Source organism: Xylona heveae (assembly GCF_001619985.1).
Source record: "Xylona heveae TC161 unplaced genomic scaffold L228scaffold_11, whole genome shotgun sequence".
In the NCBI taxonomy this organism is placed as follows: domain Eukaryota; kingdom Fungi; phylum Ascomycota; class Xylonomycetes; order Xylonales; family Xylonaceae; genus Xylona; species Xylona heveae.
This window is the reverse complement of record NW_017264203.1, coordinates 776,174-803,740: the sequence shown is the minus strand read 5'-3', so window position 1 is coordinate 803,740 and position 27,567 is coordinate 776,174. Positions and strand designations below refer to the sequence as shown.

The 27,567-nt window shown below is 48.4% G+C and overlaps 10 protein-coding genes across 10 annotated transcripts; 5 read left to right on the top strand and 5 right to left on the bottom strand.

Moving 5' to 3' along the window:
- Positions 1 to 667: 667 nt before the first annotated feature.
- L228DRAFT_241264 (hypothetical protein) lies at positions 668 to 2,770 on the bottom strand (the record flags this gene model as incomplete). The annotated part of the gene is made up of 2 exons (XM_018331315.1): positions 668 to 2,517; positions 2,680 to 2,770. 2 exons carry the CDS (start codon positions 2,768 to 2,770, stop codon positions 668 to 670), a joined length of 1,941 nt encoding a protein of 646 aa, XP_018185631.1.
- A 745-nt stretch (positions 2,771 to 3,515) lies between these two features.
- L228DRAFT_254213 (hypothetical protein) lies at positions 3,516 to 5,608 on the top strand (the record flags this gene model as incomplete). Its single annotated transcript, XM_018333812.1, has 5 exons — positions 3,516 to 3,554; positions 4,490 to 4,606; positions 4,775 to 5,065; positions 5,147 to 5,432; positions 5,484 to 5,608. 5 exons carry the CDS (start codon positions 3,516 to 3,518, stop codon positions 5,606 to 5,608), a joined length of 858 nt encoding a protein of 285 aa, XP_018185630.1.
- Positions 5,609 to 5,776: 168 nt separating this feature from the next.
- Positions 5,777 to 8,779, bottom strand: L228DRAFT_250514 (hypothetical protein). Its single transcript, XM_018333350.1, has 2 exons — positions 7,826 to 8,779; positions 5,777 to 7,762 (listed from the first exon to the last, which is right to left on the bottom strand). Exons 1-2 carry the CDS (start codon positions 8,508 to 8,510, stop codon positions 6,168 to 6,170), a joined length of 2,280 nt encoding a protein of 759 aa, XP_018185629.1. The 5' UTR covers positions 8,511 to 8,779; the 3' UTR covers positions 5,777 to 6,167.
- Positions 8,780 to 9,299: 520 nt separating this feature from the next.
- On the top strand, positions 9,300 to 10,153 carry L228DRAFT_250512 (60S ribosomal protein L30). The gene is made up of 4 exons (XM_018333349.1): positions 9,300 to 9,450; positions 9,519 to 9,623; positions 9,690 to 9,739; positions 9,889 to 10,153. Exons 1-4 carry the CDS (start codon positions 9,369 to 9,371, stop codon positions 9,982 to 9,984), a joined length of 333 nt encoding a protein of 110 aa, XP_018185628.1. The 5' UTR covers positions 9,300 to 9,368; the 3' UTR covers positions 9,985 to 10,153.
- A 213-nt stretch (positions 10,154 to 10,366) lies between these two features.
- Positions 10,367 to 11,716, top strand: L228DRAFT_35111 (ribosomal protein L10e). The gene is made up of 4 exons (XM_018336511.1): positions 10,367 to 10,491; positions 10,715 to 10,890; positions 11,075 to 11,283; positions 11,338 to 11,716. The coding sequence occupies exons 1-4, from the start codon at positions 10,447 to 10,449 to the stop codon at positions 11,571 to 11,573; spliced, it is 666 nt and encodes a 221-aa protein (XP_018185627.1). The 5' UTR covers positions 10,367 to 10,446; the 3' UTR covers positions 11,574 to 11,716.
- Positions 11,706 to 12,276, top strand: L228DRAFT_35126 (hypothetical protein). The gene has a single exon (XM_018336512.1). The coding sequence runs from the start codon at positions 11,860 to 11,862 to the stop codon at positions 12,157 to 12,159; it is 300 nt and encodes a 99-aa protein (XP_018185626.1). The 5' UTR covers positions 11,706 to 11,859; the 3' UTR covers positions 12,160 to 12,276.
- Positions 12,277 to 14,666: 2,390 nt separating this feature from the next.
- On the bottom strand, positions 14,667 to 16,703 carry L228DRAFT_241260 (hypothetical protein; the record flags this gene model as incomplete). The annotated part of the gene is made up of 1 exon (XM_018331314.1): positions 14,667 to 16,703. The coding sequence occupies one exon, from the start codon at positions 16,701 to 16,703 to the stop codon at positions 14,667 to 14,669; it is 2,037 nt and encodes a 678-aa protein (XP_018185625.1).
- Positions 16,704 to 17,675: 972 nt separating this feature from the next.
- L228DRAFT_285445 (hypothetical protein) lies at positions 17,676 to 18,979 on the bottom strand. The gene is made up of 3 exons (XM_018336336.1): positions 18,810 to 18,979; positions 18,209 to 18,739; positions 17,676 to 18,140 (listed from the first exon to the last, which is right to left on the bottom strand). Exons 1-3 carry the CDS (start codon positions 18,950 to 18,952, stop codon positions 18,080 to 18,082), a joined length of 735 nt encoding a protein of 244 aa, XP_018185624.1. The 5' UTR covers positions 18,953 to 18,979; the 3' UTR covers positions 17,676 to 18,079.
- A 5,845-nt stretch (positions 18,980 to 24,824) lies between these two features.
- On the bottom strand, positions 24,825 to 25,359 carry L228DRAFT_35076 (hypothetical protein). Its single transcript, XM_018336510.1, has one exon. The coding sequence runs from the start codon at positions 25,258 to 25,260 to the stop codon at positions 24,976 to 24,978; it is 285 nt and encodes a 94-aa protein (XP_018185623.1). The 5' UTR covers positions 25,261 to 25,359; the 3' UTR covers positions 24,825 to 24,975.
- A 1,427-nt stretch (positions 25,360 to 26,786) lies between these two features.
- On the top strand, positions 26,787 to 27,346 carry L228DRAFT_214275 (hypothetical protein; the record flags this gene model as incomplete). The annotated part of the gene is made up of 3 exons (XM_018330027.1): positions 26,787 to 26,897; positions 27,051 to 27,235; positions 27,307 to 27,346. The coding sequence occupies 3 exons, from the start codon at positions 26,787 to 26,789 to the stop codon at positions 27,344 to 27,346; spliced, it is 336 nt and encodes a 111-aa protein (XP_018185622.1).
- Positions 27,347 to 27,567: the final 221 nt, after the last annotated feature.

The following is a 27,567-nucleotide window of genomic DNA, read 5'->3' as shown; positions in this document are numbered from 1 at the left end:
TTCCCTGGGACTTCAGGGATGTTGAAGATGCACCGGCAACGAAAGTGCAGAAAGGATCAAGTTGATCAACAATCTCGAGGGCGCGTGATTGGTGAAGCGCCTTCACTGAGACAGTGGGACGCAACCACTACCGCCCGGGGAAAAGAAGCCGTTTCCACACTGAACCATGGCTGATGCAGCCGTAAAAGTAACTGTACCATTTTTCGAGGCTATGATGACGTGTGCAAGAGGTAGAGGTACTTTCCCGTCAGGGGTCTTCAACTATAGCGTCTCACGCCATGCGGGAGTGAGGGGGGACTCAATCCGTTAAATGGTCAGCTAGACCCAATTCCCTCGTTTTATACGCAAATGAAAGCATGTCAAGGAGCTTTCATCCTTCGAAGAGGAGGGACTGGAAGGTCGAATAACAAACTTGGTCTGAAATGTAGTTCTCTACTGTAGGCGCACATAGGAATTTCATTACTATCTAATTGGTAATGCTCTGCAGAACCGGTTTAAATTTGAATGTGTTGGACGAATATCAGAGATTTTCTAAAATACAATCGATGCAAATAATAGAACAACCCATGTCGCATATACATTTTTGAGAAATCAGCAAGAATGGCCAAGATAGCATACATTCAAAATATCTGCAAAGATATCAGAACGATCGACGCTATGAGCGCCTCTAGCGGCAAGGACCGGCACAAGGATCTGGCGCAAACTTGATGACGGGCGTAGCTCCGACAACCTTTAGCGTTTCGAGGACGCGCTTGGCCTCAACTGCCATGGCAATGTTCGAGTAGCTCAAAATCACTTCCTGCCGAGACGTCGGCTTCGCAATCAAACGGCGCTCCGGAGCTTCAGCGCTCTCCATTTTGATGGCGCCGTGTTTTTGAGTATATTGCTCAAGATACTTTGTTCCAAATACATTATTGGCAACGATGTTGTCAAACACGAAAGAGACTCGGCGCGTGGATAAAGGGTCGTTGATTCGTCCTATCGGGCATTGATGCGCTGTCCCGCACACTGCATAGCGTTTTCCGGCTTGTCCATGATCCTTCAAAAGCAAAAATCCTTTATTGTTCTTCATACGCGTCACTGATGCGCTGTGGTTGTTTGGATCCTTTAAATAAATGATGGCTTGACGGTCGCCGTATTTAAACATTTCTACACACAACACAGCTCCTCCTCTAAAGGATGAGAGCAGCTGGCCTGGAGTTGTCAGGTCTGGCAATGATCTGATGTAGATGCCATTGACTGGTCCTGGCAATGGGCCTTTCTTACGGGCCTGAGCTGGCGCCGCAACCGGGATAGGCTTGGCAACCAGTATTTTGGCAGGAGCGGGCTGAGCGACTGAAACGGCAGGGAGTATTAAAAGGCCGATAGCTGATAGTCGATTATCTGGACTCGTCTCCGGAACGTCAGAGCCACGAGACTGCAAGATGAGCTTGGGCGGAACGACTTTGGCAGTGCTAGAACACTCATCCTCTGCAAAGTCCACCTTGATCAATGGGAAACGAATGCACAAGTCTCCCCTCTCAAAGCTTATCTTCGCTTTGACCGAATCACGGATGCTCAAAAAGTTGAGTTGCATAATTGAAGCGTCGCCAGTGTTGCCGCGTTTGAATATCAAAGCTCTTTCCAACTGGAAGGCGTGACCAGGGTTGGAGCACTGTAAGCTTTGAAGGACAGTATCAAACTTCAACTTCTTCGTGGGAATATTAGTGATTTGAAGAATCCGAGTTGCGTGCATCGGCGCCAACTCTTCGTCACTTGGAACGAGCTGATCCTCTTTGTCAATTACAATACTCAAGTCTCTCTTCCACGGAGAATTAACTCGACCTTTTCTTGCTTGGTCGAGGAAGAGGTCGTGAGCCGCTTGATCAGCAAAGTATAATTTGATTGTGGCAGCTGGGCCTGGTGAGAAAAGAATCGAGCGAATTCGAGCATGCAGAACGCGAACCATGGTCAGGACATCTCGAATTTTGGCATATTTTGGAACATCGCGAAAAGTAATACCTGGTGGAAACTCATGAGAACCCTTTCGTAAAACAATAATTTCTGGTTCGCTGCATTCAGGCGACTTGTCGACTTTCACTGAAGCGGTTTTGGTATCTGCATCAGCATCTTGTTCTTGGTTCTCTGCTTCCATTGGGCTGGGGATGTCGGCTGTTTTGGTGTCGGGCTGTGATGCTTTCAAATGGATTTCCGTTGCCAACGGCGAATCTTTCGATACCATGTCAGACGACTTTGAGTTTTGAAAAAAGTGGCGATATTGAGGCACAGTACGGTCGTCCTGGGTAGCCGGAGCAGCAACCACTGGACCGGCAATGTCCGCATGACTCTCTACGGTAAGCTTGCATTCAGTTGATTGCTGCTGTTCATTGAGCTCTTGCGCGGGATCCACCACCGTGGAACTCGACTCAGAGCCCCTAGCCTGCGAGTCTTGTGCATCATTATCCTCATTTTCGGTATTGCTCTGTCTATCGTCTTCCTCCTCTGAGCTAAACCCCATAAGATCCTCGTCATCTCCTACTGTTAAGTCAATGATCTACTCTCAATTATAGACTCCTGCCGCAGGAGAAAGTGTTGCTGGGAACTAGGAAGGGATTCATGCGAAATAGGACAGCAGACTGCTTTCGAATCTCGTGAGAGTGCATGGGGAAAAGTTTTGTTGAATGAATGAGTTAGACTTACCTATGGTAGAATGGCAATAGAACACACCATTGCTCTGAGTATTGACACTTCCTAGAAAGTCCTCTAGTAGACTTTGTGGCGCAGTACCCATCCTTCTTGTGCAAATGAAAGACGTGACTTAGAATAGGGGGGCTGAAATATTATGTGTCTTCAGACTGTTTTGCCGCCAGGTGGTGACTGCGAAGGCGACGCCTTTGCGGACAATGGATGTAAAGCGAAAGTTGATTGAGAGAAGAAAACAAGAGGCTGACATGAAGAACAAGGTGAAAAAAAAGTTCGGGGTCCAAGCAAAAACAGAAACCACGGCCTTGAGGCGATTCAGTGAATGAGTGACTGATATTGCTCTCGCGTAGTCAGGCCTGACGCGTAGCCAAGGAAACCGCTCTCTCAATTGAAGAGGATAAACCTTCTTTCCTTTTGCAATTATTCTCATCTTTCGGCATCAGTTTCTACCACAAAAGTACAAATAGCAGCTTCGGGTCTTCCTTGTCTGGATTGAAATACTTCAAAGTCAACAGTGCTGGACAGATTCAGTTTCCGCTCAGCATTCTCCCTGAAGCATGGAACAGTTGAAAGATCCAGAGTCAGCATATGGCAAATTTCGCACAGATAACCCTTTTCCCTTTCCGGAATCAATTGGACAATACGACCTCCTCTATCATCTGACTCTCGTCCTTGTTGGCGGCCTCTGCAAATTGATCCTCAGCGACAGGTTGGGACCTTCGAACAATCGGTATTCTCAAATACTTACATGGGCTTAGGAAGGCAGGTGACAGTTCTGACCAGGAGCAATCCATATCAAATCAACCTACAAGGACGCCATAAGGGTCGGGACAATGGGCACATTGGTAACCAACCCGGGAAACATGTGGCGTGTCGCCCACGAGGCAAAAGTTTTTGATGAGTAATTTGAGGCCGAATTCAGCAAGTCAATTGAATTGATTTGACGCTGGCAAAAAATAGGGGTGAAATTAATTATTGACAATCATCGTCAGGGATCGCACAATGCTTCGAGTGATCAACGAAAAGATGATATATCATCACTTTCACGATGTTTCCCAGGGTTAATTAAGAGTAGTTGTATGCAGGCAGTGGTTGGCTGACGGAGGTGGGACTTTCATTTAACCAATCAGCGACTCGGAGATTTTCATGACCCTTTTTGTCCGTCTCTCTCTCTCTCTCTCTCTCTCTCTCTCGTCGCTCCACCTCCACATTGTGCGGGTTGGTGCCAGCGGGTATCTATCGCTAGTGAATTGCGGGACAAGTACCATAGTGTACTCGTCTCTTGATCCCCACACTCTTGTCTAAGGCACGCTGCCTTGCTTTGCCAGTTTTACTCTCAAGCCTTTTTTTTTATTCCCACTGTAATATAGGCAGATGTTCAATCTAATATTTATACTGCTGCATAATGGCATATGCAGTTAGTGGTGAAGTATATCTCTGGGCAGGACCTCTGTATAACCAATGGGAACTTTGTGACTGGGTGACCACATACGGAGTAGGACGTCCTACGCTTGTTTTGTCCAGGGGTCCGGTTATTAGGCGGGAATAGCAGGTGAGCTCAACGACCTAAAGGTCAACTAGCTATCCCACGCCACTCCAACTCCACTTCTGCCGACCCCAGATCCGTAGAGTTCCACTTGCGCTTCAGTGCTAAAGGCTCCTCTTAAACGCCTAACTATCCATTGACTCCCAGAGCGAAACACCCTGTGTGCTCGAATAGACATTACGCCATTACAACAGATATTACTTCCTTTTCCTTTCCCCCCTAAGTTGTGACGAAACGTCTAGTGTGCGTCCACTCGACCAGCAACACCGACGAGATCCCAAGAGAACAAAATTCCCATCAACGGCCTCCTCATATACAATGGTCTCAGCTATACCCCCAGCTATCTCGCGCGCCGCGTTGAGAAAAGCCGCGTTCCACGTTCGATATCATGGACAACAGGAGTCTCGCCGGTACTTGAGTGCTTCAGCGAGACTTGCATCTGCTGGTCCGCCGCCTGTGGTATGTCACTACGTGACCTTCCATGAAGAATGAAGCAGTATTTCTCAGGGGAAAAGGCACGATCAACTGACAATTCGAAAACTATAGCACCGGGACACGTCATACAACAATCCCTCTATTCCGTTCAAATTCTCCAGCCTGAACATGAAGCTCATTGACGAGATCCTCAAACGATACCCGCCACAATACAAGAAAGCGGCAGTCATGCCACTGCTTGACTTGGGCCAGCGTCAGCACGGATTCACGAGCATTAGCGTCATGAATGAGGTCGCACGGCTGCTGGAGATGCCGCCAATGAGAGTATACGAGGTCGTGACGTTTTATACCATGTACAACCGTGAGCCGGTGGGCAAGTTTCATCTGCAAGTCTGCACAACAGTAAGCCAGCCTTTTTCTGTAACTCCACGTGAATTTGACCGTTGCATATTCCAGCTCACTGACAACAAAAATTAACAACAGACGCCATGCCAGCTGTGCAACTCTGATGCAATCATGCAAGCAATCGAAACACACTTGGGCATCCACCCTGGCCAAACCACAGCAGACGGTCTCTTTACATTTTCCGAAGTCGAGTGTCTCGGTGCCTGCGTCAACGCGCCAATGGTTCAGATCAATGACGATTACTACGAGGACTTGACACCCGAATCCATGATCTCGCTCCTCAAAGCATTACAAGCCTCCGCTGAAGCCACTGGCACTAGCGCCGGCGCGTCGGGCCTGACTCAGGGCGATGAACAGCCGCAAAGTACATGGGACCGCGAGGGTTCAAAACACCCAGAATATACCGCCCATGGAGTCAATCTTCCCGCGCCAGGTCCTCAAGGAAGTGGTCGAAGCTCGTGCGAGCCCAGAGCCGGCTTGACAAGCTTAACGAGCGAGCCTTGGGGTACCGAGAAGCTGAGAACAGACGGAGAACTCTGAGCTTTGATTTCCACAAGTCTGGACCGTTTTCCTGTACTACAGCATCTCTCAATTAGACTTTATGCCCTTTTATTTGCCAGATCGTATCATTTATCATTCCACAGATCTTTCTCTACTTCCATGGCGTATTTACGAGCATCACTGTATCGATATACATGGTAGTTTTTCCCAGCTTGAATTCAGTGATTCTCTTTGTAATGCAGTCTACCTACGTATTATATCTCATTTGATATCTGACAATGCCAAGTTTTCATAAAATCGACCAGAACTAGGTTGGAAACAGATTAAACAGGGGGGTGGTATAGTATCGCGAGTAAAAAAGAGAGACGGCGAAAAAGAAAAAAGAAAATTGTACCCCGCTGGCAGAGTATTATCAACCATGGTCTGATCCCATGCATGTATGCATCCATATCATTCAATTCATTATCCGGGGCTCCCGGGCCTTTTTTCCCCTCTCTCCATGCAAATACATCCGTGAAAAAAAAGGGCCCTATTATCGACAAAAAACGCCGCAAAAGAGAGATCTCGAATCGAATCGAACCGAATCGAACTCTACGACCTACGAACCCTCCTGCGCCGTCGAAGCGCGACTAAGCCACCCCATCCAACTTCCACGCTTGGCTCTCTTGTCGTCGTCTTTGACCGTAGTACTTTCTTCCACGAGTCGGAGCGGACGGAGTCTATTTCCAGACACTATAGCTCCATTTGCTCCGTTGGCTGCATTGTTGCCGGCGCCGCCAACGGAAGAAGTACCGGTGCTGCCAAAGCTTCCGCTGACGCTGCGCGGCGGACTGGGTGCGCTGCCGTCGCCAGTGGTATCGTCGCTCACGGTGCTGTTTGAGCTGCTGAGTCGGTCTTTGGCGGGTCGGCCGACGACGACGGCAGAGCCGGAGGGGAAGCCGTAAGAAGATGAAGAAGAGCTGGTGCCGCCGAGGGGCGGGGAGAAGAAGACGGATTGTGGTCGGGATGAAGATGACCTTCCTCCTACTCCTCCTACTCCTATTGCGTCCCCTCCGGACCCGCCGGGGCCGGTGTGGGTGCGATTGCTGCCGCCTCCTATGGAAGATAGGCTCGGTGACCATTCGGAGGAGGCGCGCTTGTGCTGGCGCCCGTCGGAGCGGAGAGATTGGGATCGGGCAAGAGGAACGCGGGGCGCGGTGGCGGGGTTTTCGATGTTGGAGAATGTGGAATTGGAGGATGAGGAGGAGAACGGCGGAGGAGGAGGGATTTGGTTACCGAGTGATTGACGCTTTTGTTGTAGGGATTGGATGGCAGCGGGAGGCGGGGGACCGGTAGTAGTATGGGGAGGAAGGGGGTCCATGGAGGAGGAGGAGGGGGAGGAGTCGAAGGGATCGCCGCCAGTCGTTTTGACGGGCGGAGGAGGCGGGAGGTCTTTGTCGACATTTACGGCTGAAGTACCGTTTATTGTGGATAAGGAGGGTTGTGGTTCTGGCTGCGATTGCGAATGCGGCTGCTGTTGCGGCGGTTGCAGTTGTTGTTGGTTCTTTGGAAAGGCATGTGTTGGGGCAGGTGGTGCCGGCGCAGTATTTGGTGTCCGGTCAAGAATCTTTTCAAAATCCTTGTGCGACAGGAGCCGCTCGATGATGTTGTTAATGTACAGCGTCAGGGCTTTGTTCTGGTCGCGTAGGGATTTGGCTTCGCTTTCAAGCCGGCGGCAAATGTTCTTTTCGTCGTCCTCTTCATGTTCGCCCTCGAGATTGATGGAGTAGAGCTCGTCTGCCAGGCTGGAATTGTGTCGCCGCTTGTGCAAGGTTTGAGTGTCGTCATCCGCGCCGTCAGAGCTGCTGCCTCCGCCTCCAATGTTCTGCAGAAATTCTGCTTTGGAGAAATCGCCATTGAGCGTGCGCTCGCTGAGAAGGAGCTGGAAGCTTTCATTGTCTTCCATGAGCCGAGCGTTTGTCATGCGGGTTTCCAGTAGCATCTTCTCGACCTCTTGCAAGTGGTTTCCTCCCATGTTCTCCACTTCGACGAGTTTGATCTGGGCCTCTGCCAGCTCCAAGCGGAGCGACTCAATGACTTTGTCCTTTTGAAGTATGAGCTTGGAACTATTCTTTGAACTGCTTCGCTCGAGCGATGCCGGAGGTGCAAATTGGCCGTGGTCGAGAGTGGGCGATGAATTGCTTCGATAACTGGCTGTAATCTTGTTAACGATATGGTCTTGGGATGGAACGCTGTAGAGGCTTGGGAAATGTATACCTCCTCTCGATAATCTGCCGTCGTCAATTGAACCACTCAGACTGTCCTTTTGTGCTAGCGAGTCTTTCAACCGCTGGATCACTTCGTGCAGATCCTCTTCACGACCGGCATGATCTTCTTTCTCTCTCATCACCGCCACTCTCTCTGCCTCGTAAATTACTTCCAATTCTCGCTTCTGCCGAATGAATTCTCTCTTTTCGTTCTCCAATCCTTCTATCCGCTCCTCGCCCTCGTGAACACGCTCTTCTAATTTGGCCTGCTCTTGGAGTGCATCATCCAGCTTTGCCTGAAGCACTGCTACCTGACGTTGGTATTCTTCCGAGGCTTCTTCCGCTTTCTGTAACCGCGTCTTCAGGTCCTCCATAACGGCGGCCGTTTCTGCTCTGGCAGCCTCGGCTTCCTCTCCATGGCTTCCGGACAAGGAAGACGGTGCTTGTGCAGAGGTAGAGGATACAGAAATTGAGTTTGGTCTGTTTCCTGTCGTACCTGGACGCTTTACCGCTGCACGAGCTGAGACAGGTGCGTTTGTTGATGCCCGGGTTGAACGGGTCCTACTCAGGTTAGCCCCCGAGGATGCGGTTGACGGCGTTGGCGACCGCGCAGAGGGCGATGCAGTTGCTGCGGCGGAGGAACCCGGAGTTCGTCGATTGGTACTGCTCTGAGGCCGCTTGCTTGGAGTGGACATGTTTTTGACGTTTCTTCTCTTGTTGCCGTCAAGAAAAACAGACGTAGGAGTTGGGTACGCGTTTTCGAGAAAAAGGGTCAATTGTTGACGAACGGACCAGGGCTCGCTCACAACTCTCTTTTGATAAGCGCGGCGCGGGAGACAGTTTAATGTCAAGAAAGTTAGCTGGAAGGCTTGCTTTCTCGCTAAGATACGTGGACCAAATGCGTGGGGCGGAGGGGAAAATAGGGGACAGGGGGTTCCACAATCTCCTTCCACCGCCCTTTGTGTTCTTTATTGTCTTTTGATTGCAGGACCGAAGATCGTGGAAGGAACAAGGAAGGAATAGATTTTGAAGTCTTTCAATGCATGATCATTTCCTTCAGGGTTGGAGACTATATTTTAGATACTTGCACTTTAGTCATCCGACGGTTGCGTCAGTTTGCGGGACATGGAAAACAAATGGTTGTACAGGATACCATCGCTCGCATTCCAACGCATGGCCGAGAGCATGTGAATATAGACTGCAAATTGCTGCACCATGCCATGATAATCGTATCTTAAACAAATTGAACGGTTAATCATTAGAGACAATCTAGCTGACGACCGTCATATGGGAAAGCAATAATTTTTTGAGATTCTAAAGTTGAGGCTGCGGCGACTCCAGAGAAATAAATTAAATGATGACTGCCCAATCACAATTCAGTAATTTTGGACGTTCTCATTGGCCAAAGCGAATATCCGGCAGCTTAGCGGATTACATAACCAGTAGCCCACAAATCCATCCACCTTGAAATTTGAATTTCTTGTCTCCATCACCAGCAGTCCGGAGCGCTCAACATCTCTTCAGGAATTACTACAGATTCCCGACGCGCAGCGATGGCCCCTACCACCAAGAAGTCGAAGAAGACCGCCGACTCCATCAACTCGCGCCTTGCGCTTGTGATGAAGTCCGGAAAGGGTATGCCTGCAATACACGTCTCAGCGCATGGCTTGGAAGAAGTTTTACTGACTGCAGTTTTTTCACAGTCACCCTTGGTTACAAGTCCACCCTGAAGACCCTCCGCTCTGGCAAGGCCAAGCTGGTCATCATTGCTGGTAACACTCCTCCCCTCCGGAAGAGCGAGCTCGAGTGTAAGTTGCCAATCCGAAACTGTCGAATTTGATATTTTTCGGACAATTTTCTAATAATCCATGCAGACTACTCGATGCTCTCCAAGACCAACGTCCACCACTTCTCCGGAAACAACGTAAGTGCCGCTGTGCTTTTTTCATATTCCTCACTCTTTACCCCCGGCCCAACGACCAGGCTTCACGGCCTATAGGGCCGTACCCAGCGAAAAGGTCTTCATGTAAGACTTTGGAGGGTACAACAGATTTGGCTGACAATTCATGATAGATTGAGCTTGGTACAGCCTGCGGTAAGCTCTTCCGCTGCTCCACCATGGCTGTCCTCGACGCTGGTGACTCGGACATCCTCTCCAGCAGCTCTTAGATGAGTTCTGGCTCTGCTAGGTTATAGTTTAAAACATGTAATCTAGAAATGAAGTCGATTCTCTAAATTGGAACATGCATATTGCGATTTTCTGTGACTGTATTACCGTTCTAGCGCAAATTATCGAACTACCAAAATATCGAAACTGCTTTGATCACTCAAATTAGAGAAATGCAGAATCATACTTTGTATCATAACTTCTGGTACTTCTCCTTGGTCAAGTGAAAAGTTACTGCTTTGGGTAGGTACTCGCTACGTACCGCAGCTCGGAATTGTCGGCCCTGAGCATGTAATCATTTGTGGGTAGGGCTCGCTTAATCCGGACTGCGATTTCTAATCTCGCCACTAGCCCGCTTGGTAAGCGTAACAGACCTGACGGCATCGTTGAGAGAAAAGCGATACCCATCTCCCCTTCCCTTCGACAACTTGGAAGAGTATCCGTCAAGGAGACAAGTCGACAAGATGGCCCGCCGCCCCGCGAGATGTTACCGCTACTGCAAGAACAAGGTTCGTGCGATTTCAGCAAATTTCCGGCATCACGAAACGATTATCGCGGGGTCATTTATGCTCCGCGTTTGAAAGAGGGGATTCGGGGACGTTTCGAGCTTGCTGTCGACTCAACGAGGGAAATCTCTGCTGTCGCTCGGCGCCCGAAAACCCGTCTTTGATATTTTCAGTGATCTTTGGAGCTTTTGGGACAAAATGGCTGATTCTTTTGGTTTTTATATAGCCTTACCCCAAGTCCCGGTACAACCGTGGTGTACCGGACCCTAAGATTCGTATCTTCGACTTGGGCCGTAAGCGTGCCAACGTTGACGAGTTCCCTGCTTGCGTCCACCTCGTCTCCAACGAGTATGAGCAGTTGACCTCTGAGGCTCTTGAGGCTGCCCGTATCAGCGCCAACAAGTGAGTCTTTCTGGAAGAAATCAGACCGCCGAGCGTCGAGGAATAGCGAGGATTTCTGGGTTGGGAAAAACGAGACCATTCAACACCATCTGGGAGTGTTTCTCTACTTTTCCATCTAGGATTCTTTCGTTTTGAGCTCTGCGGGATATGAAAGGAACAAAGGTTCTGACATTCAAACCTCCAGGTACCTCGTCAAGATGGCCGGTAAGGAAGGTTTCCACCTTCGTGTCCGTGCCCACCCCTACCACGTCGTCCGTATCAACAAGATGTTGTCGTGCGCTGGTGCCGATCGTCTTCAGACCGGTATGCGTGGTGCTTTCGGCAAGCCCAACGGTCTTGTCGCCCGTGTCAACATTGGCCAGATCCTCCTGTCTGTCCGCACCAGAGACTCTAGTATGTTCAGCCAAGATATCATGATTGGAGTTGTATGACTAACGCATATTGTAGACCTTGCCATCGCTATTGAGGCTCTCCGTCGCTCTCAGTACAAGTTCCCTGGTCGCCAGAAGATCATTGTCTCCAAGAACTGGGGTTTCACTCCCCTCCGCCGGGAGGAGTACGTCCAGAAGCGCCAGGAGGGCAAGGTCCGTGTGGACGGTGCCTACGTGCAGTTCCTTTCCAGCCACGGCCCCATTGCCTACAACCTGGAGAGATTCCCTGACGCTTTCGAGACCGCTGCTTAGATGATGGAATATATCCTTCTTTCGTCTGCGCGCGCATGCTTGTTCTCCCTTTGCATCTCGTTGACGTCATCTCTTTTTCTTTCTGGGGTAAAACAGGGCTTTGGCAGTACGAGTAGATATCAATGCACTCAGTACTCGGTATCAGTACTCGGTTTTAAGTTTCTCATTTCGATTGATGTGATGATCATACGCTCGTGTCGTTCATGCCACTTGTAGTGAAGTGAAAAGAATCCCTCCTGCTCAATACTGGTAGCCAGTCCTACCTCTCAGTAATCTTGTATGGTCGATGAGACCCAGCATGGACACTTTGAGCAATCGTACACTGGCAATGACACTACGATCCACACTGAGACTACTATTTCCTCTCTGTTCTTTGTTTTCTTTTCCTCTCTTTTTTCTTGATTTTTCTTTGTTATTGAGAAGGTACACGACTACTCTTAAGATATCTGCATCACCGATACTCCTTTACTCCTTTACTGATTCACTCCTGTACACAACTCCTCATGTCCTCACGTACTCATATATTCATATCTCATACACTCATTTCATACCTTCGTATCTGCGTACCTTCATATACTCAACTTAATCACTCTCGATGAGGAGCTGGAGCTACCCAGGTGTACATGTTTTTATTTTATGTAGTGCACTCTGTACAGCATGCTCTCCGTACAGCAAGTGTTCGTAGCTCTGGATCCTACATAGTAGAAATTATGCGTATTCGAGGACCGAGGTGTACCGTGTACTGTATACTGCGTACGGTTGTACGCTGTATGCTGTATGCTATATTGTGTACGGTGTGCAGTGTGCAGAGTGCAGTAATTCAGATAATACTTGCCCTCGTTGGTCCTTGGATAGTCCTGTCGTACTGTAGTCTGTAGTACCGTAGTATTAATATATTATTCTCAGTCTTTTGTATCTGTATCTGTATCTGTGATCCGTCATCTTGATCTGCGATCTGTAATATGTATTTGTATTTAGTGCCCATACTCAGTATTCTTGATCCATGCTGTATGATATATCCAGTCTGTATCTGTACTCTGTATCCATGACTATAGTCTGTATCTATAGCCTGTACCTGTATCCCTGATCAGTATTCAGTATTCATGAATCGTGATGTGTAATCAAATCAGTAATCATAACTCATCAGTAATCAGTAATCCATTGTCCAATCTGTAATCGTAATCCAAGACATCATCCATAGTGCTATTCAGTAATCAGTAATCAGTAATCATATCTGTAATCACGACAGTAATCATAGTGATGATAGTAATCATCTGTATTCGTAGACGGTAGGACCGTACAAAGTATTCCGTGGGACTGTATTCTGTATTCCATACTAGTACTGGTCTCTGTCATCACGATGTGTGATTACTATTCAGTCTTGACGTATTGATTATCGACTATTGACTATCGACGTCGTACAGCATCAGGCTCTGTAAAGGGAAAAAAAGAAAAAGAAACTGAAAGGAACCAAAAAGGGATAAAGACTAAACTGAATGGCGGACAGCCAGGGAAGGGAAGCTGTATCATAGTACTCAGTATCATGAATCGTGATGCATACTCCGTAGGACCGACTCAATAAACTAAACTAAACAATTGAGAGGAACCGAAAAATGATAAACTGAGTGGCTGGCGGACAGGCAGGGAAGCTGTATCGTAGACTGTAGTACTCGGTATCGTTCCGTATCATGGTGCGTACTCCAATACTCAGTATCGTGATGCATGATGACTGATCAGTATCCATAGTCTGTATCCAGATCCGTGCAGCCATGCCGTATCCATACAGAGTAGTCTGTATCTGTGCTGTATCCTAATCCGTGGTCCACGATCCGCGATCACTACTCAATATTTGTAATCTGTAATCAATCAGTAATCCGTACTGTATCCATAAACATCATCTCGTAATCCATAAACATCATCTCGTAATCCATAACAGCATCTCGTAATCCATAACAGCATCTCGTAATACACTATCAATAATCACTCACGATCCACGATCCGTAATCATATCCGTCAGCAGCACTCATAATCAGTCAACGGCATTCAGTAATCATATCCGTATCATATCCGTATCATATCCGTATCATGTCCGTAATCATGTCCGTAATCATAATCTGAATGAGTAATCAGCTCAGTATCAGTATCAACTCAGCATTAGCATCAGTCATCGTGTCTTGAATCGCGATCCCAGTCCCAAACCCAGTCCCGATCCCAGTCCCCAGTCTTGGAAGTTGGAACGGATCTTGGAAGCCCCGAAACAAGGAGCTCGAAAACAGGGACGCCCAGCGAGTTGTAGATTGAGATGGTACATAGGTAGTAGATATTAGATAGTAGATAGTAGATTGTAAGAGTGGGGACAGTGTCAGGATAATAGAGATGAATAGAGATGAAGTAAAATGAATTGGAGACGATAAGACGAATAATAAAAATAGCACGAGTTAAAGACGAAAGGATAAATAGATGACTATAAACAATGTATATTATTCTAGACGATTCCAGGAAATGGACGACAAGCGGAAAGCGGAGAGCGGGAAGCGGGAAGCGGGAAGCGGAGATATTAGTGATCAAGATACGGAGTATACTCCGATAGTATAAACATTGACCAAGAGAAGTACGGAGTACTCTGTAAATGTGGAGAAAGTACCAGAGCGGTACGAGTAATGGTAAAAAAATGACCGAAGAAAGAGTAACATGGTAATGAAAGATGACCGAAGAAAGAGTAAAATGGTAATAAAAAAATGACCAAAGAAAAGAGTAAAATGACAATAAAAAATAAAAGTAAAAAAGATGTGGAGATGGAAAAGAAAGAAAGAAAGAAAGAAAGTCATGGACATGCTCAAGCTATACCCATACCCAAATACCGTAACGAATCGTCATACCTCGTACAATACAGTCATAAGTGGCAATTATCCCTACATGCGTTATACCACCGGAAAAAAAAAAAAATCACCAACGCCAGGTCGTCACATTCCCATGCCGAATGTTATACCATTACCATGGACCATGAACCATGTGTTCACACCTCGAAGAAAGCACTGAATCACAGTGAACTGATCCGAGAGGGCTAGACCGGACGACGAACCGGACGACGGATTAGACCTCCCCCCAGGCACCGAGTCCGCCAGTGGTGAGGCTGCCGCTGCCGACGCTGCCTCCGAGGTCCCAGTAATTGCGACTACTGCCGCTCTTAGCCGTACGCGAGGCTTTGGTACTTTGGCTCGCGCAGCTGCCGCTCCCGCGACGCTTGAGCTGGTGGTGAGAGAGCGGGAGGCGTGAAGTGGCGACCGATCGTCGTAAGCCGGCAAGACTGGCTTCAGAGTGGTGAAGATGGTGATGATGATGGTGATGGTGTTGGGCGTTGCGTAACGAGACGAGCGGGTGCTGCTGTCGGATCATGGCGGCTCGACGAGCAGCCGCTGAGGAAACATGGGCATTAGGAGGAGAAGAGGAAGACGCTGCTCCGCGGAAAGGAGGACGAGACCTAGGGTTGGAAGCAGTGGCAGAGGGGTTCATAGGAGGGGACGTAAATGTAGGTCGGCCAGATCGGCGGGCAGTCGGTACAGAAGAGTCTAGAGGGGGTTGTTCTCCGGCGGCTGATGCTGGGCGAGGAGATTTGGAGAAGCGGTTCCGGAGAAAGGAAAAGACCATTTTGATATCGAGGTCACGCTCCCAGTATTCGCGCTCCTGCTGGAGCTGATGCGCTTCGTTTTCATTCTCGTCAACCATGAGCTCCGAGGTGGAACGGTGGTCGAGTAGGGACTCGTAGTCGTCATCGTCAATTCCCCATCGTGAGGCGTAAGATGTATGTGGCGGCTGCGGCTGCTGCTGGAGTGTTGGAGTGAATTGGGGGTCTTTGGTAGAGGAGGCTGCGGGTTCCAGAGTAGCCACTGACGCCTGGCTCGCTGGAATGGATGATTCCTGATGTTGGTCTTGATATTCAGCGTCCTGCGTGAGACCAGCATACGATGGAGCCTGGTGTGTTCGCAGATAGGTTGAAAATGCACCTGGGTGATCCGAGAGCTGGTGAACAAGCAGCCCCAGTTCCCGAGCAATACGGGCAAGTAATCGCTCTTCCCAGAGAGCTGATGACTCCGAGGCTGGCCCTTCTTCTTGTAATATCTTTTGCATTTCCGTATGAATGTCCGCTGATGAAGAGTCTGATTCTCTAGCTTCTGCTGGCAGCTCTTCGCCGAAAATCACGCTCAGTATATTCTCGTCAATTCTCATGAGATCACGAAGGAAATGCCGAGTAATGCGTTGCCATAGCGATTCCTCTTCAGAGGAGTCCTCCGAGTCGTCCCGAGCATCACCCAGGTCAGCGTGCAAATCATCAGTTTCGAGCATGTCGCTCTCTTCGGCGGCCAGACTTGCACTTGGCACCCTTTGTTGTCCTTCGCTTGCCCTGCTCAGCCTTCTTCTCCGTCTTCGTCTGGTTTCCTTTTCAATCTCCTCGAGCAGCGCCATGCTCTGTTCTAATCGCCACCGTTCAATGCGCTCCGTCTTTTCCTTGATCCGCGCAGCTGCCTCTGATTCTTCCTCAGCCGCATCCAACCGTCGCTGTACACTAGACGCTCGCCTTTGGCGGGCAAAGGGCGCGTTTGTATTCGATTGCTCAAACCGCCAAAGCTGTGCTTGAACCGCGGGCCCACTGGCGGGAAACATTCCCAAACCATCATGAGTGGGTAGTACAGTATCGCCGCCATCTCCCAGCCTGTGTGACGGCGAGCGATACACGGATGGCTCCCGAAAGTCATGCAGTCCATCGTCCAAGCTATCGAGGTCGTCGGCATCTTGTTCATCTTCTAGCTCTCCTATAGCGCCTCCCACTTCGGATTCAACAGCCACGGAAGAGATATCGTTCTCAATTCCTTCTTCCGACTGGGCTGTTGCTCCTAGAGAGCCAAAATCACTCAAGCGCGAATGAACACCAGTCGGGTGGGTCTGATCCGATAAGACGGTGGCGGTTCGCTCTGACGGTGCAAGAGATGGAGAAAACACGACCCATTCTTGCGTATCGAGAAGCCTCTGCTGCTGAGGATCGGGCGCGATGGCCGCAGACTCTGTCGGCTGCGGAGCAGTACTGACCGGGACATGGCGAAGAGGAGCGCGGGTTGGTTGGCGAAGAGCCATTGTTGGACTACAAGAGTATGGCCTGGCCCAGGCAAAATACTCTAGAGAATGCAAAACGTAATAGTGTAGCCTGGAACGAATCCCCTAAACAGTTGTCGTGAAACTCCTGTGGAAAGTCCTCTCAGATTGAGGTCTTTGTATTGGGCTCGGAATAGGGCAACTGACAGACCAACTGGGGGAAGGTGTGGCAGCTGGCACGGTCGCAGCCCAATAGCTGACGCAGGCACCAGATCAAGGTATCCCAGGAATAAAGGAACCCGGGAAAAAAAATACAATGATGAGCAGGTTCTTGTCCGGTGACAAGGTAAGATCCCTCACAACTAGCCACCATCAATCGCTGGGAAAGCAAAAAGGGGGCGCCTCTGATGGAAATGTGGCTGCACCGTGATCCCTCAACCCCTCCCCTCGTCCCTTTTGGCTTCAACCCGCATCTTTGGTCGACGTCAATCGCTTATCGATTATAGCTGGGGCGGGGGAAGTTCAACTAAGTTGTGACCATGGGCGGCACTTTATCAGTAAACTAGCCTCCCTTGGTCCAAACTAAACCGAAAGTTAAACCTTCTGTTTACAATGCCAATGAGCAGAGATTGGAACCTTCAACTCACACCTTTGTACAGAGTAGCTAAATCAGTAACATGAGGATGTACTCTGTAATCGTCACCACAGTTTACTGTGACCATGGCATAATTTAATCCGCGACAAGTGTCATGCACAATCTCGCATGGGCAGGTCAGGGTGAAACATCAGCATCCCAACCAAAGTCATGCAAGTGTCCGACGGCGTCCCGCATGGCCAGCACATATGTAACTATTATACCTCATACCTACCTATAGGTAAGGTAGGTTTCTCCCAACAGTAATTTAACAGGCCACCATCATGCAGCTTTCCGCCATGTCAGAGTATACAAAGGTACATTTGCACAATACCTGACCGATCCATTTCAGTGATGCTGATCGGTTTCATTGGTATTATCCCCACTAATCTTTCCTTGCGACTAGCAAAGCGTAAAGGAAATAGACTTTGATCAATGACGCCTTTTTCCACAATTATAGCACCTTTTCTCTTTCAATCCTCATCGTCCAAGCCCGACATAAAAGCCCATGTCTAGGCAAACCCGTAAATTAAATAGCGAATCTAGTGTGACATATGCGAAAATACTCTAAAACCAAAGCTCCTGATCGTCTACTATAAAGCCAATCTAATACTTGCCAGCAAATCATCCCACGTGGTGCATAAATTCGTAAACAGAGTCGTGTATGTCCGGGAATAACACTCAACTAAAGCCATATCGTGTGAGGAAGCGCATATATCTAGGGTATAAATCTATAATCAAATGCAAATCAGGAGAGGATCGGATCTATCCTTTTCCAAATATTCTAACGCAAGAGAGGTGCTGTTTCTTCAAGCCGAGCATGTGCATACGTCTCGTCAGGGAGGCTATTATATCAAAGTCAGCAAAAGGAGCAAAGAGGTTTTATAATTTGGGTAACACAAGTAAGCCTTACGCAAGGAACCCGACAAATGCCCACAGATATAATCCGAAAACGAAGCCCATGATCCATTCGAGGATGCCGGCCACACGGTAATATGATATCCACTGCAGAACAAAAAAGGGCACGCCAAGGCAGCACTCTATAACCACAAGCGCATTGCTCAGGCGACACCATTGTCTGAGGGAACGGTATTTCGACGTCTTTCTTGCTGGCGCAACATATCCTATTGCAATGCAAATGGAACTAAGGGCAGTCTGGATCAGGGATGCCGACAAGTACCGACGATGGACGGTCGTATGCCGATGACTGTCGTAGACGGCAAGCAAAACATAGCAGATGCCGGCGCCAATGGCAAACAGCACAGAGAGCGCCGAGAGCACTTTATTATGCAGAGAGGGACTGATATCGCCAACTCCATATATTTTTCTATCGTGTCGAACAAATGAGACTGAAAATGCGGTGCCAATGACGGAAACAGCAGTAAATGCAGCGCCAGTTATAAACAACGGTTTCAACGACGACGCGCCAATGTCAGAAATGAATCTTTTGAAACCAACGAGACCATTGTCAGCTCATCGGATCGGATGAAGGTTTGTGGGATCTTTTGACTTACGCAACATATGGGTTTGTCTGCCCCGGATATCGAGGCCGATCGTGAGCCAGCCAGTAGATGAGCAAGGTCAGCAGCGTTCCTATCCAGGCCGTGCCCGCGATAAACGGGAACAGCCTGAGATAGCGCAGCTGAATCACGATCATCACCGTCCTCGGCCCCCCGCGCCTTGATAATTATCAAGTCGAAGTCCGAAGATATCTACACTCTATTCATGCTTCAAGGGAATCCTCGCTAATGTAATTCTCTTCGCGATAAGACGGCTCGGACCGAAGCGGGACATGACATCACGATGATGGTCTCCTGGATTATCACAACCCTCGAACACTCGACTGAACATTTAGTATCGAGCATAACATTTTGGCATATTCCGCTTCTGACAAGACAAACATAGATTATATGTAGAAGAAGAAAAAATGTAAAGAAAACAGAATTATGGACAACATGAATGCTTTTACTCCATACTGTACGATACAAGATATCCCATTGTGTCAAATAAATACTCCAGGCAATGTAACAGACGCCGAGCCATTCAGTATAAATGATGAATATGTCCACTTTAGAGTCTACCCCGCTCGCCAGAAGCGCCTTGCCCTTTCGGCATCTTTTTGTCGACACCAAGAGTGTCGAGATCCTTCTTCTTGTGATAATGCGGGGCAACTTCAACGAGCCATTCTGGCTGCAAGGGCATGTTGCTTCGCATGTATTCCTTGCTTGTGAGGACCAGTTCATAAAAGATGGCCCATTTGGGGTTGACTTCGAAAAGAGTACTGCTGGGATGCAGATAGACAGTCATACTGTTCTTGACAGTTCGGTAACTGTCTCCGCCTCGCTGCAATCGAGCTGCGTTGGGGAAGAAACCGGCGGTGATTGCCTTCTGGATAGGCACAAGGTCGTTCGCTCCACATGTCGAAACGGTGACTTCGACACGATCGCAAAGCTTAGCAAGCTGATCCCGTACGTCTCTGGCACGCGTCAAGCTTCTTTGCTGGAGAAAGTTTTCCCGAGCCCACACGAAGCTGAAGTCGGAATCGACCCACTGGTTCCAGATGTTTAACAAGGTGAGATGATCCCCTCCGTCCTTGATCGTGAAGCGTGCTCGCGCACTGTCGGCATGAATCTTCTTGTCCTTTGGTCGGTAAAAGAGCGCAGAAGCTTCTCCGAGCATGGCGATAATGGAGAGCACTTCTTCCACGCAGCCGTACTTGTCGGCAGCCAAGATAGCTTTGGCCAACATGGGATCAGTGGGGAATTCAGCCATCTGTCGACCGATCTTAGTGAGTTCTCCTCTGTCATTTAACGCGCCAAGTGCATAAAGCTGCTCGAGAGCACGAATGAGGGTCTCCGCCGGCGGAGGATCCATAAAATCAAAGTCGATGAGATCGTTGATCCCAAGAGACTTGAGAAGAAGAACGACACTATTGAGATTCGTACGCTGGATTTCGGGAGTTGTGCTTTCCTCAAGCTCATTGTAGAATGCCCATTTGGTATATAGACGGAAACATTTTCCGGGACCGACACGGCCAGCTCGGCCGCTGCGTTGATTTGCAGATGCTCGAGAACACGGAGTAACGACCAAACTTTCCATTCCGGTTCGCGGGTTGTACACGTTTTCCTTGACAAAACCAGGATCGATAACGTATACTATCCCATCAATCGTCAGACTCGTCTCGGCAATGTTCGTGGCCAATACCACTTTTCGTGCATTTTCAGGCGTGGGCTCGAAAATTTTGCTTTGTAGCTCGGTTGGAAGGTTGGCATAAATTGGGCAAACGATGAGTTCCTTGATCTTGCTCCCTAGCTTGCGAGCCGTCTCTTGCAAATTCTGTTCGGCAGCTTCAATCTCTTCCTGCCCAGTGAGGAACACGAGGATGTCGCCTCTGGGTTGTGTCACATGAATCTGGAAGATGGTGGTTACCGCAGCTGCCAGATAATTTGCTTCCGGCTGGGGCGTGTAATGAATATCTACTGGATACCTGCGTCCAGGAATATTGAAAATAGGGGCATCGTCGAAAAATTTGGCAAACTTTTGTGCATCCATTGTTGCCGACGAAATAAGCAGCCTGAGTTCGGGTCTGAATCTTGCAATGTCTTTGACAAGACCAAAGAGAATGTCTGTGTGCAAGGTCCGCTCGTGGGCTTCGTCAATCATCAAGGCCGAGTATCCACCTAAATCAGGTTCCGTTAAAAATTCTCGAAGCAGCATGCCATCGGTCATGTACTTGAGAATCGTCTTGTCGCTCGTAGCATCTTCGAATCGAATCGAGTATCCAACCTCGTTGCCCAGTTTCACCCCCATTTCTTCCGCAACACGCGCTGCAACACTCATAGCTGCGACTCGCCGAGGCTGAGTGCATCCAACCTTCTGGCCGCCCTTAGTATAACCTGCCTCGTGCAGATACTGTGGAATCTGTGTGGTCTTGCCACTACCAGTTTCACCAACAATGATGAGAACCTGATGTTGAGCAATTGCTGCCAACAATTCGTCTCTGTAAGTATACATTGGCAGACTTTTTCTTGTCTCTTCAATAGTGGCAGCCTTTTGCTCAGCGGCTTTGAGTTTCAGTTCCATCATTCTTTGCTCTTGGGTCATAGGCTTTTGAGTGCCTTCCATCCTTGAATCCATAACGAAGCTAATCTTCTGGGCATCATCGAAAACATATTCGTAGTCACCCTCATTAACCCGCTCAGGACGTGATATCTGAGCTTTGGCTTTGGCCGTCTGTTCGTTTTCCCATTCTTCCTGTTCAGTGACAAACTTTTCTTGCCCATATTCATCCCTATCGACGTAACGTTTATAGAGGGCGTCCTCCTTTCGTTTCCGATCTATCTTGCCCTTTTCGGTGATATAATCTTCTGGGAGCATATAGCCATCCAGATGATCGTCCACCCGAAGTCTCTCCTCCGCGAGTCGGAGAACTTCCCGATTCTTGGCAAATTCTTCCTTCTCCCGTCGACTGAGTCCTTCCGGGTTGCTTCTCAGCTCCTCGGTCTCCTCGGCAACTTGCTTTCTGAGTAAAGCTAGTCGCTCCATTTCACGCTTTTTGAGATATTCTTGCCGTGACCTCTCTCGCAAGTCAGGCAGCGCAGCGCTTCTTGCGGCAGCATCTTCTGCCAGGGCTCTTCGCTGAGCCAAAGCACTGCCTTCATTGTTCGACGAACGATCCTCCACAAATTTCTTAGTCTTCTCGTCATCTTTGTGTTTCAGGCGTTCCTCAAACTCTCGCCTTTCTTCCAAGTCCTTTTCGCGCTCTCGTTCTGCCCTTGTCTCCTCGTCCAGATCAGATTCCTCCGAACGCAAGTCCTCGGGGTCCTCGTCGAGCCGGACACGCTTCGCCGGCGACTCTTCGAAATCTTCCGCTCCCTCCTCTTCCTCAAAGTATTCTTCATCGCCCCATCGGTCCTCAAAGTCATCATTCCCTCGTCGACGAAGCTTCTTTGATCGAGGCGCGTCACGATCGCGTCTCCTTTCCCGATCTCTGCTTCTATCTCGCCTTGAATCGCCGTTCTTCTCCGCGCCGTCTTTCTGCTTTCGTGCTCGACGCTCACTGTATTCGGCCTTCTCAACCCTCGCCGGGCCCAAACTAGCCTCATCATCCTCCATATCGAGAAGCTTGTACCGCTTTTTCACTTCCCTTGTTTCGGCCTCCTTCTCCTTCCTCCTGCTGGTGTCCGCGCTCGTTGATCCATGCTTCTTCGGTAATCGATGGTAAAGATCATGACTAAACTTATAAATATCTGCCTCTGCCCCGTCTAAGAAGCCCTGGAGCTTCTCGTGCAAGGCTGAGGATGATTTTGCGGAGCTCGCAGTGGCGAGGACGAAATCGACGACCGTGGGATCCGAGGCGCCGGAGAGCTGAACAGCGTTAGCATCAATTATTATATCCTGGCAAAATATACAACTCACCTTTATTAAATTATCAGATACCCATAATCGTTGATCCATTGTTATCGGTAATTATCCTCTCGCTGTTTCACCTGCGTGCCGGCCAAAGGTCGCAAACATTGAGTATTATTCTCCGTAGTTATGCGATCTCGCCGGTCCGTCCGCCTTTTCCGCTTTGGGAACAACTCTGTATCGCTCCACGCGATGCGGGTTTCTGTACCTCAGTGCAAACACAGGGGCCGACGTTCTGGCGTCATACTTTCATGATCTTGTTCTTCGCTCTATTGACACTTAAATTTTCTTCCCATTAATATCTGCTATAAATAAATATTTGTTGATGTTGATCTTATACGGCTCAAGGAGGCCCTACAAAAAATGATATCTTTGTTTCAAATGAGCCAGGACTTACATTCATTCGCTCAGCCCTCCCGTGAGCTTCAGATGACATGAATTTATTCGTGCTTGATTTTATACAGGATACACGTTTGATTTTAAGACAACTACTGATTGAAACTTATAGTTGATTTTTATTCTATATTACAATTCCTTTCGCCAGCAATGGTACACTATCGCCGAGCTCTCCTTCTTTAGTCAAAGATCTTCCGATAGGCCTTTACCAATTGTGCCTATATAAGATGCTATGAGTCGCTTTTATATATACTGAGTCCATTTCCTTTGCCTCTTGGAACAAACGCTGAATACAATTTAGTGGGGCTCCGCTGAGCTCTTCCAGGCTCTGCTTTTCGAGCATCCTCCATCATAGTTTCAAAAATTCTCCTTTGGTTCGAAGTCCACCTTGAAGATGAGATGCAGATGGTCAATCATCCAGATACGCTCGTGTGTGCTGAGATCTTCCAAAGGCCACGGAAGCCTCAAACTCGTCAAGCTTACTGGCCTTTCCAAAGCAATGTCAATGAACCTAATCAAGCCCTCGTGGCTCAGCTTTGGTTGCTGGGATCTGGGAAGCGGGCTCGTTATCAACCATCCCTCAACATTAGCAATTATCTCCACCACGGGCCGCGGTCGCGACAACGAAAGAGCCTTAAGCGAATGACAGCCGGCCAGAAATTCAGCCATCTCCTCATCGAGGACGTTGTAATCAACGTCCCCGATAGAGACAAGACTGTTTGTGTTTCGAGACATTGCGTCCCAGAAACCAGGCTCAACTGTGCATCGTGGAAGCTCTAGGGATCGGAGGCAACTTGGCTCGAACAAGCCTCCTTTGGCGAAACTGTCTTTGGACACTGAAACGAAATTCTTCAGCCGAAGAGTTTCTAAGTTAAAGGTTGCCAAACTTGGAAGATGAGCTTCATGTCGGGGGCGTCGGGATGCAGGAAAGAAGAGTCTAAAAGACTCCAACGCCGATTCAACAAGAACAAAATCATCTACATCCCATGTTGATGGCCGGTTGCGGCTGGTCAATTCTATGGTCAGATGCCGCAGAGTTCTGGCAACGCCTTTAATAGCGCTTCCCAAAGCTGAAAAACCGGCGGAGAAAGTCGCATATGCCGGAACATGTCTGAGCTTGAGAGTTTTCATTTTTGAAAACTTTCCCAGTGCTTCTGCAAGCGCCACGACATCCGATGATAGCCGAACAGGGACATCTAGGGATGTCATGCATTCGGGGTTCAGGAGCTCGAGAAATCTGGCATCGAACTGGTCCCAAGTCATTGCAAATCTAGATTCGCTGTTAGAATTCTTCCTTGTCTGCTTTTCCCCAAAACGGAGGCTGACTTACTTGAATTCGCAGAGGCGGGTAAGTCGTTTAAGCGACTGAAAATATGGCGCAACGCAAACCCCTTGTCGTTGTTCCTCGTCCGTCATCATATGGTAGGGTGGGTAACAATAGCCAGAGAGTTCCACGCTTCTAACTGCTTCGCCGTGGCCCATTGCCAGACACGCTTCCAGCTTTGCGTAGCCGGACAGCTGATCTAGGATCCAGGATTGGTTGCACATTGGCTGCTGCTCAAACTCGCTCTCGTCCTCTTTGGCTATGTCCTCGCGTCTATACCTTCGTCTTTTGCCGTCACCGTTGGACCATTTCACGTCGATTTTGCGGAATGCCTTTGTGATGACTGCGTGAAAATAACGTTTCGAAGCCAGTGCCAAGTTGAGTAAGTCGGCATCATCTTCAATCTACTTACTGTGAGCAGACGGCCTTTACACAGGCCAAAGAACAGCTTACTTACATGGTCAGCAATGAGAAGTACGAACCACAGTGCGCTTGTAAATTGCGAAAGCTCAGCACGCTTCTGGAAACCTCGGGCTTGGATGCTCATATTTCTATGTGTGATTTCGGTTATGATGTTCTGTATGACAATTGATAATGCAAAGACAAGCGGCGAAGAGAATGTTCAACGAGGTATAATCAATTGAGGATGCTAACAAGGAATTAGGAAAAGCAGAAATAAGTTGGGAAGGTCGGGGGAACGCTGCCAATAAATATGGAAGATGTTGCATAGCTGTCCAGATTGTTTCTAACGCGAGCAGATTCCTTCTCAGGTATGGTTTTCTATTGCCAGTCCATATTGGTCGTTCTCTTTCGAGGATTTTTGAAGCTGTAAGCATCAGGTAAAGTTTGGAAAATCGTTTAGTTCAACCTTGTTACAGAACGCTCGATATAGGCAAGTGGCCATGCTACAGACCATATGGCTTGTTCTTGCGCCGTCAAGGTGACTTTCATCGTGATTGAATTCGAGACTGGACTAGTTCAGGGAAAGAGCATCTCATGATTTGAAAGTTATGATTATACGGGTGTTTCTTTATAGGATCCGTAATATTTTCGCGGAACGATATGAGTATGATAAAGAATTTTTCAAACGGGCTTGGAGGAGACCATATCTTAAAGAATCACCGCTAGGCCTAACATTCATGATTTGAGGATATTCACTAAACCACGGATTGGAGTCTACAAGAAGTCCACTTTTAACTACCCTTTTAAAGGAGCAAAACCCCAGCGTATCGCTGGCAGAAGTTTATGAAGTTTAGTCCTGTAGGAATCCAACATACTTCACCGAATTTGACAATAAAAAAGGAGGTTCAGATATAACACGTCTGTTCAAAATTCCTGTACCCACTCAAGTAAAGTCCCGACTTGACAGGCGTTGGTCCGCTAGGATAGTTACAAGCAAAGTGGACAATTCTGGTTTGGTCTTAACCTGAGTTATATAGTGAATCAAAAATGGGAAAGCTTCACAATTCCATGTCCACGAAACAGATTGCTTCTGGATATTCCGTAACCTCGAAATTTATCCACTTGCGGGCTAAGCAAGTGTACACAAACCCCAGAATGAGGATGGAGCACCCAGCAAGCTAAGCCTGAAATGGTCGTTCTTTCGCAAATTCTGGCCTTTCCAAATTAAGTAACTGATGCATGACTCAGCAATTCCTATGAGAGACTCTCATTGCTCATGTCCCTCGTCTAGCCAATCAGTGAGCACAAAACATATCGGATAGGGCTTTAGCGAGGAAAGCCGCACACATCCAATTTCGAACCTGTCACCTTTGCTCACCGTCGACGGCAAACAATCCTCCAGCACCTCTCCAGCGACCTTCAAAAATCAGCCAAGATGGTAAGCGCTTTTGTGGTTTTGAGATGTTATTTCGAGTCTGCGGAAGGAGATGCGATCGCAAGAGTCGGGATTTTGGGTATTATTTCGGGACTTTTTCCAGGAGGTTATTGGCAAAACGGTGACGGCATATTCGATATTTTCCCCTTGAGAGAATAAACGGCAAACGGAAGACGACGATATCAAAGTTTGGAATTCCAAAAAAAAAAACCCCTACACGGTCAACTCCATCCCTTGTCAAATCGCGAGCGGGGAAACGAACTTTGAAACCGTCAGTTTGTGTGAGGGATACGGTCGGATTGCAACTATACGGAGCCGTCATGTCGCGATCGTGCACCCAGTTATGAAAATCTCAAGGAAGCCTCAAGAAGACTTTCCCTCCGAGCCGGTCGTCACATACCTCCGAGCCGTCACCGATTTGCCAAGCGCTGAATATTTGAAATCTGATGGAAATGGATCGCAAATTGGGCGCTTCCTTCGCTACTCGAGCTGTGTTTCAGTCTGCCAAGGAAATCAGTCGCTGACATGGCCATTTTTTCACAGGTCAACGTTCCCAAGACCCGTCGCACCTACTGCAAGGGTAAGGACTGCAAGAAGCACACCCAGCACAAGGTCACCCAGTACAAGGCTGGAAAGGTACGAGAGACACCATCATCCCACCAATACCTTTTCCGCGGCGAAGGGCCTCCAACCAGCTTTTTCTTGGGGAAAGGGCTCGTCTGCCAAACGAATTGGTATTGAAGATATGTACAAACGAACGGAAGCTTATACATATTATTTTCACAATAGGCCTCCCTTTTTGCGCAGGGTAAGCGTCGTTATGACCGCAAGCAGTCCGGTTATGGTGGTCAGACCAAGCCTGTCTTCCACAAGAAGGCCAAGACCACCAAGAAGGTCGTGTTGAGACTGGAGTGCACCCAGTGCAAGACCAAGGCCCAGCTTGCCCTGAAGAGATGCAAGCACTTCGAGCTTGGGTATGCAATCATAACTCCTTTCCCATCTTCTGGATATTCTTTTGGAAACGAATGCTAATTGATTTCAACAGTGGTGACAAGAAGACCAAGGGTGCTGCTCTCGTTTTCTAAACGCTTTCTCTATTGTTTCATCTTCTTTCTCGGCAGCTTTGCTCTTGCGGATCATGCATATGTGGGAAAGGAAAAACTTGGACTGGCGGGTTCCATGTGGGCTCTTTCTTTTTCAAATGAGAAGACCGCTCGCGGTCACTTAGCTATATCATCTGTGCATAGCGTCGAACAAAGTTGACCGGGTTCCCACGATGTGACGATACTTTTTTTCTTGTCTATTT

Coding starts and splice junctions, on each gene's coding strand:
- L228DRAFT_285445 (XM_018336336.1), bottom strand. CDS start 18,952: ATGATCGTGATTCAGCTGCGCTATCTCAGGCTGTTCCCGTTTATCGCG. Junction 18,740..18,809: donor CAGACAAACCCATATGTTGC/GTAAGTCAAAAG, acceptor TGGTTTCAAAAG/ATTCATTTCTGACATTGGCG. Junction 18,141..18,208: donor GCATTTGTCGGGTTCCTTGC/GTAAGGCTTACT, acceptor TTGATATAATAG/CCTCCCTGACGAGACGTATG.
- L228DRAFT_35126 (XM_018336512.1), top strand. CDS start 11,860: ATGAGACCCAGCATGGACACTTTGAGCAATCGTACACTGGCAATGACA.
- L228DRAFT_250512 (XM_018333349.1), top strand. CDS start 9,369: ATGGCCCCTACCACCAAGAAGTCGAAGAAGACCGCCGACTCCATCAAC. Junction 9,451..9,518: donor TGTGATGAAGTCCGGAAAGG/GTATGCCTGCAA, acceptor GTTTTTTCACAG/TCACCCTTGGTTACAAGTCC. Junction 9,740..9,888: donor ACCACTTCTCCGGAAACAAC/GTAAGTGCCGCT, acceptor AATTCATGATAG/ATTGAGCTTGGTACAGCCTG.
- L228DRAFT_35111 (XM_018336511.1), top strand. CDS start 10,447: ATGGCCCGCCGCCCCGCGAGATGTTACCGCTACTGCAAGAACAAG. Junction 10,492..10,714: donor ACCGCTACTGCAAGAACAAG/GTTCGTGCGATT, acceptor GTTTTTATATAG/CCTTACCCCAAGTCCCGGTA. Junction 10,891..11,074: donor GCCCGTATCAGCGCCAACAA/GTGAGTCTTTCT, acceptor TCAAACCTCCAG/GTACCTCGTCAAGATGGCCG.
- L228DRAFT_250514 (XM_018333350.1), bottom strand. CDS start 8,510: ATGTCCACTCCAAGCAAGCGGCCTCAGAGCAGTACCAATCGACGAACT. Junction 7,763..7,825: donor CGGCAGATTATCGAGAGGAG/GTATACATTTCC, acceptor ACAAGATTACAG/CCAGTTATCGAAGCAATTCA.
- L228DRAFT_35076 (XM_018336510.1), bottom strand. CDS start 25,260: ATGCTTACAGCTTCAAAAATCCTCGAAAGAGAACGACCAATATGGACT.